Below are 9438 nucleotides of genomic sequence, written 5' to 3'. Positions count from 1 at the left end.
GGAAACGGCATCATTGAACCCATCACATGTGCGGAGTGGCTGGCCCCCCTGGTGGTGGTGATGAAACCAAACGGCAAGGTCCGGCTGTGTGTGGACCTCCGCGAGCTAAACAAAAACATCGTAGTAGAGAAGTTTCCGTTGCCCCGCATCGAGGAAATGCTGGCAAAGACGGAGGGAAAGAAATGGTACTCCACCATCGACTTGACATCAGCATACCACCAGATAGCATTACACCCGGAGAGCAGGAGGTTGACATCGTTCATCACCCCTTTCGGATGCTACCAATTCTGCAGAATGCAATTTGGGTTAGTGTCAGCAGCAGCGGTCTTCCAAAAGCTGATGCACCGCCTCTTCAAAGACGTGGAAGGGGTCCAATACTTCCAAGACGACATCTTGGTCATGGGAAGCGATCAAAGGGACCATGATGCCAAATTGACCAGGGTACTGAGAGTGCTGGAAGAAAAGGGGCTGACAGCAGAATGGGAGAAATGCCACTTAGGCATGGCATCCGTCACCTACCTAGGACATGAAATTGGAGAACGAGGGGTCACTCCGAAGAAGGAGAATGTCAAAGCAATTTGTGATGCTCCACCGCCAGCCAGCAAAGAGGAAGTCAGGTCTTTCCTAGGCATGGCCGAGTACTATAGCAAGTTCATACAGCATTTCGCATCAAAAACTCACTACATGCGGATGCTGACGAGAGAAAAGACGGCGTTTGCATGGTCAGAAGAAACTCAGAGAGAGTTCGAAGGCGTCAAGAAGGATGTGACTCAAGCTATACCCTCAGAGGGTATGACCCACAAGGACGGACAATAGTAACAACAGACGCCAGTGACAAGGGACTCGGCGCAGTCCTTATGCAAGACAGAGAAGGAGGAGTGATGGAGACCCTCAGTTTTGCATCCAGGGCTCTGACGGACACTGAGAAGAAGTTCAGTGTTATTGAGAAGGAGATGCTGGCAGTGGGTTGGGCATTGGGAAGATTTCGCCAGTTCCTATGGGGCACAAGATTTCGACTGAGAACAGACCACAAGCCTTTGGTACGAGTCCTCACGTCCAGTGGGCATGCTAGTGCCACCCCGAGAATAGCGAAAATGACTCTGAAACTACTAGAATATCGATATGATGTTGAGTACATCCCAGGTAGCAGGAACAAAGTTGCTGACTATTTGAGCAGGGCATCAGCAATGGAATTGGCGGAAGGAGACAAGGAAGAAGAGGATGAAATGGTGGCATTGATGGAGGACCCAGAGAAGGTAATCAGCAGCCAAGAATGGAAAGAAGCATATCTGGCGGATAAGAGCCTCCAACAGGTGAAGGGGTACATCACAGGAGGATGGCCGGAAAAGAAACATTTGAGTGGAGAGATGAGAAAGTACTTTGAAGTGAGAGAAGAGCTCTCACTTGACGACAAGGGAATCTTTATGTACCGGGGGGACAAAGTGGTACCCCCAGAAGGACTCATCCCCAGACTGCTGGCCATACTACACGAAGGCCACCTAGGGATAGGAAAGACAAAATTGAGGACCAAACAAGGCTACTGGTGGCCAGGAATGGACACGCAAACGGAACGACATGTGAGGGAGTGTGGCCAATGCCAACAAGCCGATAAGACCATGACACCATTGAGACCGTCCATAGGAAAATTCGACACACCGAGAAATCCATGGGAAGAGCTCTCCATTGACATTTTGGGACCCATCCTGGACGATCAAGGTACCCCGAAAAACATATGTGTGCTAGTAGACAAATACTCGAAGTGGCCAGAAGTGCATGTTAAGGAAGAGATGGACACGGATACCATATTAAAGTTCCTTACCACCATCTTCCTCAGGGAAGGCATCCCCAAATGTGTAATAAGTGACAACGGACCGCAATTCACTTCCGACAAGTGGTTAAAGTTCATGGAAGGGTATGGTGTCTGCTCCAAACACACGTCCATATACCACCCAGCAGGGAATGGGCAAGTGGAACGGTTCAACAGAGTCCTGATGGGCTCCATCCAAGCAGCCATCATGATGGGGAAGGACTGGGAGAAGGAAGTGCTACATATGATATGGGCGTATCGGATCACCCCCACAGGAACGGGGTACAGTCCCTTCCAGATCCTTAGAGGAAGAGATCCGTTCACAAAGGACAACAGGGCGTGGAAGGACAAGACGGTGACCAGTAAGTGGTCTCCTGCGGAGGTTCAAGCAAACCTTGAAAGGGCCCAGAGAATATATTCGGAGCACTACAACAAGAGGAGAAATGTAAAGGACACACAGTTGGAAGAAGGTGAATGGGTGAGAGTCAAATTGGCCACACTTCAACGGAAAGGGGACAGCAAATATAGCAGGCCGCTCCAAGTTAGAGAAGTGCTAGGCCGAGCGGCCAGGCTGAGTGATGGGAATGTGTGGTCCCAGGATCGCATGGCTCGATGTAATAAAATAGTGCAATGGGCCCCGGAGTCACGAGAGCCAGAAGTGATGGACCAAGGCACATCGGGACATGACTCAGACAAACAGGCAGGAGAAGAGGACAGCACAGAAACGGGATGGGGATCAGAAGGTGAAAGTACCTCACATACGAACATTGCAAGACGAAGAGAGGAAGAACCAGACGACAAAGGGAGAGTGTCGGTCCAGAAGGATAAGGAGGCGGAGTCGACGATTCAGGGTGAGAAGGAAGCTACATCCACTCCGGTAAGGTGCACCAGAGGCGGGCGCATGGTAGTGAGACCCGCCAGATTCCGAGACTATGAAATGGGCGAAGGGCTCTAACACCCCCATAGACTGTGCTACTTGTTTGGACAAAAAGGGGGAGATATGTAGAGTCGCCGCTCTAGTTGTTCACGCTACGTGACGACGTAGCGTGAATGGCGGCCACTTTGGATCGCGTTCCCGAGCGCGATCAATCGGGTGCCGGAGCTGTGTGAAGGAACACGCTCGGCGCTCTGTGTGTTAGCAAGTATATATAAATAAATACCCTGCATCCAACCAACAAGGGGTCTGCCTCCTATGTACAAGGTACATCTTTACAGAAGTAAGTAAAACAAAGATTATCGATAATGATTTTAATACTTATTGGTGACGATTGTCAATTAATGATTCATAGCTGCCAAGGTTTCAAATTTGCAGTACAGACTGTCATCACGGAGAGGCTGCTGCCTGGCTCACTGAAGAATTAATCGTTTTGAATTTAACAGCCTGACAAACACCGGCCCTCTAGCTATGCTCACAGCTCTCCATGGTCTGGGTGGTGCCGCCCAGGGTAGGCTCCATTCAGGTGTCTTGGGCTTGATTTATAGCACTGACTATATTTTGAACATCATTTCGGGTCCTAACTGAGGGTCTCCAGTCCATGTCCACGACTTGTCAGAGCTGCTCTGCTGCGGAGGAAGTTGCGCTCACACGGGCAAAGGCAGGAGTGTTTTTAAGTCCTCCTGTGCACCCTCTGCTGTCTCACCAGCCCCGGCCCCAGGGGAGAGATTCCGTCTGGGTGGGCTTTTGATGTAAATCATTCTTCCCCTGCCCTGGCACCATGTGTGGGGCACTTGTGTCTGGCCAGACGAGCTCTGTGCTGAACTAGCTTTAAAAGGCACAGGTCAAAGCATGTAACTTGTCGATTACCTGAACTGGCAGCTGTGACTGAGAGTATTCTGCAAACTGTCAACTCTTTAATGCAGCACTTAATTCAGAGAGGCCCAGCGCCTGCTGCTATCGGCGCAACACCAGGGATTGCCAACTAAACAACCTTGTAGTAAAGAAAGTTGGTAAGTGGCTTGTCCAGAAGGGCAAGCAATGAGTGCTGATAGAGTGATGTATGCGGTTGAAGGGGTGACGTATACCTATGAAATGTTATAGGCAGCACTTTAAATGGAAACAGAGAAGTGCTACTGTTCTCCCATTAAATGTATTACTGCATTGCTGAGATGTTCAGATACTCTACATTCTAAATTAAAGTAGTGCAGGTACTCCGTATTGGACATTATCTGCCTGGTTAAAGCAATAGTTTACAGGAAGAAGTTTGGATTTAAAGATCACTCTGGTAAGGTTTTGTAGCATGGAATTTCTATTTTACACTGCAGATAAGCGGTGCAAGCAGGTGTAAGGTGAGAGGAGATTATGCAAGTGTATGAGACCGTTTTTGAAGAAGAGAGTTCGTGTTTTTAAGCAGTATGTGTATGGGAGAAAGCAGAAGGAGGATGTGGTATTGCTTTTGGCGTCTGTTGAGGAACACTGCCCTTCCATTTCTGGTACTTTGCAGCTGTGTTAAGATAATCTTAAAGTTTCTCATTGCTCAAATGGGTGTAATTTCTGATATAAATGTGTTTCACTCGTCTCCGTTGCTTGATTTTGCTAATAAGAAATTGTCAATCATAGTCGTTGAATGTCACTCATAATTACATTTAAATTCTGAAAATGTCACACATACGTAATTTGAAACCTTGGCAGCTATGAGTCCGATCGCAGAGCAGTGGCATGATGAGGCACAGGGACCAATTGGACACAGACAGCGGTGCGCACAGTGGCAGCAGCTCAAACTCAAGAAACAATTCATAACTGCCGGCTCCTCGCACCGCAGCCCCGCCCCCTCAGGAGTAACTTAACTTCCTGTCCCCGCGCTGTTAGCAGGAGGTGACTTCACGTCACCCTGTGGCACTACGGGCAGTTTGAGACTGTCCTACTCAGCCCTGCGGTGCCGCGGAAATCACACTTTGGACACATTGTAGCAGCACTGACTGGTTACCACTGTGAGGCTGAGTGAGCTTTCTCGGCTGCTAAAAGTGACCCAAGCCTACGGAAGCAGCCTGTGCAGGCACTGGAGCGCGCTGCCACACGCTGTTGTTTGCAGCATGCTTTCTGTGACAGCTGAGACTACTGCATCATGCGTGACAATGCATTTCAGTGCGGTGATGCGGGGCACCACACTGAAATGCGGTAGTGTCACGCCTGATGCGTGATACTTGGTAGGACTGATGATTGTGATCTCATAGAATACATGAGTAGGGACAGTTGACGTTTATGATCAGGTAAATTCTCAGGCGTTTGGAGACTGATTTTTGAATAGGTCTTACATTTGAATTGGCTAAAACCTGTATATGTAATGGAAGCTATTTACTTTTTACCATTTAGCAGAGCCCACTATGACTGTTTTAGAAAAAGGAATTATTTTGTAATACTCTGGCCAACATTAGTTTCTGGTTCTTATTTTTTGATTCAATGTTTTTCATATCCGCAAAGGAAACCGACGTGTGGACGTGATTTACATTACAAGCCCATATTCTTGGTTCTGGACTATCGTATTCAGACTCTTTTGTGCTTTGATTAATCTATTTTGGATGCAATATTTGATCCTTCTTTGCTTTTTCTAGAAGGTATTTAAATATTTTTGTTTCTAATATTGCTCACTGGATTCATTGACTTGGGTGTTCTTCTGGGCACTCTCACCATATTCTTTCTCTCTCCACTCTTTTTTCTTTATCATTTTTTTTCACTTTCTTTTTTTACCAATTTTTTATTTGACACCCTGTCCTTGATTATTTCACTTCTTGGACTGAGTGAAGTCACATACTATTTTGTAAAAAGACTTCTCGTCTTGATTACTTCTTTTGCATGAACACTAACACGAAGGAGAAGAACTTTTTGATTAAGCACATTAGGGGTACTCTAAATGAAATTTTTTTTAATTGAATTGTGTAATACAAATTCAGCATTCTCTCCATCTAACCTGATAAATTACAACAAATTAATATTCTATATGATCTTGTTAACAGCCTTGAAAAAGTAGCGAATGGCGACGAAACATGTGTCGGCTGTAGCAGAATTAATGTTGTAACCACAGAACAACTATCATGAAGATTGTTTGCTGAACAGAATTTACTCCATGAATTTTGTATTAAAATAATTTCACTGGTTGGGATCAATCAACTGTTTACTTAATTTTGTGTTGTGCTCTGTCTATGTTTCTAAGTTGATTAATATATACGGAGATCTCCGCTATGTATTAGGTGACTACTGTGGTTCATGGTCTCCGTTTTTAATATAAAAATAAAATCTGCTCTTAAGGTCCTCGTCAGCAGTCTTTGATTTTGCTGCAAGATTTGGAAACAAAATGGTCCAAGCAGTGACAAAGATAATGCCTGGCCAATTGTGCCGCTCTACATTAATATAACCCTGGTGTCAAACAAATTGAGGAGAGGACATTTATTTTAAACATCACACTACTACACTGGAAGCTAATTCATACTGTAGCCCTTGTATAGTGTATTCAACTGTGTAGCCTTGGACCGTGTCATGTATGTGCATGTAACTTGCATGATCGAGGTAACTATCAGCAGCGATACTACGTGTCTCTCTGACCTGTTTCAAGTGCTCGCTGTCCTTTTTCCCCAGCAAGGGGGGGGCGGCAATTTGAGGGATAGCCCCGGGCACCACAAGCTCTAGCTACGCCTATGTTTGGCAACTTGTTTTGCGGCAAAAAAATGAGTGAGCTGGCAGTTTACAACGTTTTGTAAAATGTTGGCTGCCGTGGGCAAGAATGAAACTGGACAGAAATTAGCTAGTACTTCCGGGTCTGCATTGTCCTTTCTAAAGTCACCAATGTTTGATATCAAAGCATTCTATTGTATATATCGTATATATACATTTTGCCTTTTGTTTAATTCAAGTGACCTGCGCCACAGCTTTGCAACAGCGGTCCCTAACCCGGTTAGTAAATGCATGCGTGCTATGGGTATGTTTCTGCAGAGGGAACACAGTGAAATGCGTCTGCACTTCTGAGGAAAAGATACCAGGCCCTGGCACACACTGGCACATGCCCCCAGCCTCAGCAGGCCTGTCAGATGCCTCCTAAGGACCTCACGGTTCATTCACACGTTCGGTTTTGCATGCTAATAACAACAGCTCTATGTGCTTTCAAAAATCCCCAGATCTACTTCCCCAAAGTGTTACTTATCTCGGCCCTCCTTCCATATCCCGGTGTGCCAGTTCAGGGGTTGGCACTGCGGTGAACTTCTGCCGTGGGTGGGTAAGTGCTCCGAGATTACGAGACATTTTGCATGAATGTACTCTGAGGGGGCCTTGATTGGATAAATAACATTGCAGTCATGCCTCGCGCTTGCAAAGACCGCGTGAGCCGTGTGTGAAGCCTGTGGTGCAATAGCGCACATTACACACAGATGCCTTCTGCGGCCTTTAGAAGGGCTGGTGTGGTTGCTTGTCGTATATATACATAGTGTGCGCATCATGACACCCTGTATTATCGTCAGGTATATATCACAGTTATGACGGCAGTTCTGCGACCAAGGAGCAGCAGTATTATCCTGATCTTTACATTACGTTTCTTGTTTAGCTTAATGTTGCCAGTAACAGTCCATGTAAATGAGTTGATTGCCAATGACATTCCACATGCTTCGTTCTGGCAAAGACTCATTTAAAAATCTAAAACTATTGCTTGTTCAAAGTAAATGCATTAAAGACTGTTTAGTTGTAGCTACATGTCACAGTTACACGTTGTTCTTATGGTTCACTACTATTAAGCAACGTGATGGTTATTTGCATAGTGAAGTAGTAATAGATTGGTCTACAATTGAGGCTTGCTGGCGCTGCTGCGATGGGTTTTCCACATATGTAGTAACTGCATTGTATGCTTTCTGCCATGTCTAACGCTATAATTATCAGGCGTCACTGCAACCCAATGTAATAGTTGTTAGCTTCTGCATCAGATAAGGCTGGATTGTGTTCTGACCAGGGACATCCTAAGGATTTCGAGGGCCCTCTGCCAAATGTATTTTAGGGGCCCCTTTTTGGAACTGCTTTGAATTTATGATCCAATTTCAGCTCTTTCATGCCCTCTTTGTCAAGGGCATTGGTGGTGCCGAGGGACACTTATCCAAATTCTTAATGTGTGTACATCTAATATTCAGGGATAGTGGCGTGTGTTTCAATATTGTAAAACAGCAGCAGCTCACTAATATTACTGCAAATGATTTCTGTGGTCCCCAACCATTTCTCATATTTGAGGTCCTATTATGATCTAAAAGAAACCATTTAATAATAAATTTGCATAAACCATAAACCCAACATTTCCCTGCAAAAAGTCTGTAATACACTCTCTCACATCAACCAGGTTGGAAATAAATCCAATGAAAATGGTATTTAAAAGAATGAGTTTAAGAATTTTCAAGGGCAAGACTCCGCAGTGTCAGGGGGCCCTGAACGTCTCGGATTCTGACTAGCTACAGGCACAGCAATCAATCAATCAATCAATCATAGCATTTGTATAGCGCGCTACTCACCCGGAGGGTCTCAAGGCGCTTGGGGGGGGGGGGGTCTGCTATTGCTCGAAGAGCCAGGTCTTGAGTTGCTTCCTGAAGGAAAGGTGGTCCTGGGTCAGTCGGAGGTGTATGGGGAGGGAGTTCCATGTCTTGGCTGCCAGGTAGGAGAAGGATCTTCCTCCGGTGGTGGCTCTGCGGATACGTGGAACGGCGGCGAGGGCGAGGCTGGCGGAATGTAGCTGGCGGGTGGGAGTGTAGAAGGTCAGGCGGTTGTTGAGGTACCTGGGTCCCAGGTCGTGCAGAGCCTTGTGTGCGTGGGTGAGGAGTCTGAACGTGATCCTCTTGCTGATGGGGAGCCAGTGCAGGTCCCTCAGGTGCCTGGAGATGTGGCTGTGTCGGGGGATGTCCAGGATGAGTCATGCGGAGGCATTCTGGATGCGTTGGAGTCTTTTCTGAAGTTTGGCTGTGGTTCCGGCGTAGAGGGTGTTCCCGTAGTCCAGTCGGCTGGTGACGAGTGCCTGGGTGACCGCCTTCCTGGTTTCGGTGGGCATCCACCGGAAGATCTTTTGGAGCATACGCAGGGTGTTGAAGCATGACGACGAGACGGCGTTGACTTGTCTGGTCATCGAGAGGGAGGAGTCCAGGATGAAGCCCAGGTTACGAGCGTGGTCCATTGGCTTGGGAGTGGTGCCCAGGGCAGGGGGCCACCAGGAGTCGTTCCAGGCGGAGGGCGATGATCCCAGGATGAGGACTTCCGTCTTGTCTGAGTTCAGTTTCAGGCAGCTGTTCTTCATCCATTCGGTGACGCCTTTCATCCCTTCGTGCAGGTTGGTTCTGGCAGTGGCGGGGTCGTTTGTGAGGGAGAGGATCAGCTGGGTGTCGTCGGCGTAGGAGATGATGTTGAGGTTGTGTTGGCGTGCGATGGCTGCAAGGGGGCTCATGTAGACATTGAAGAGGGTGGGGCTGAGTGATGATCCTTGTGGTACGCCGCAGATGACTTCGGTGGCCTCGAATCTGAATGGGGGAGGCGGACTCTCTGGGTTCTTCCGTTGAGGAATGAGATGATCCACTCCAGTGCCTTCTCTTGGATTCCGATGTTATTGAGGCGCTGCACTAGGGTGCGGTGGCAGACCGTGTCGAACGCTGCGGAGAGGTCCAGGAGGATGAGGGCTGCTGTT

At 47.3% G+C, this 9438-nt stretch overlaps 2 protein-coding genes across 3 annotated transcripts in view; both read left to right on the top strand.

Moving 5' to 3' along the window:
• Positions 1-399: 399 nt before the first annotated feature.
• LOC144762982 (uncharacterized) lies at positions 400-816 on the top strand. The gene has a single exon (XM_078648299.1). It carries the CDS (start codon positions 400-402, stop codon positions 814-816), a length of 417 nt encoding a protein of 138 aa, XP_078504425.1.
• Positions 817-6911: 6095 nt separating this feature from the next.
• The window catches only part of SPIC (Spi-C transcription factor), a 68783-nt gene continuing 66256 nt past the window's right edge, over positions 6912-9438 (top strand). Inside the window, exon 1 of one of the 2 annotated variants that reach the window (XM_078655853.1) lies at positions 6912-7011. The gene's annotated coding sequence lies outside the window, so the exon portion shown is untranslated. The remainder of the gene's footprint in view (positions 7012-9438) is intronic. The other variant, XM_078655844.1, reaches the window with a different exon arrangement.

The sequence above is a fragment of the Lissotriton helveticus genome, chromosome 1_1 (assembly GCF_964261635.1).
Source record: "Lissotriton helveticus chromosome 1_1, aLisHel1.1, whole genome shotgun sequence".
Taxonomy (NCBI): domain Eukaryota; kingdom Metazoa; phylum Chordata; class Amphibia; order Caudata; family Salamandridae; genus Lissotriton; species Lissotriton helveticus.
This window is presented reverse-complemented; position numbering and strand designations above follow the sequence as displayed.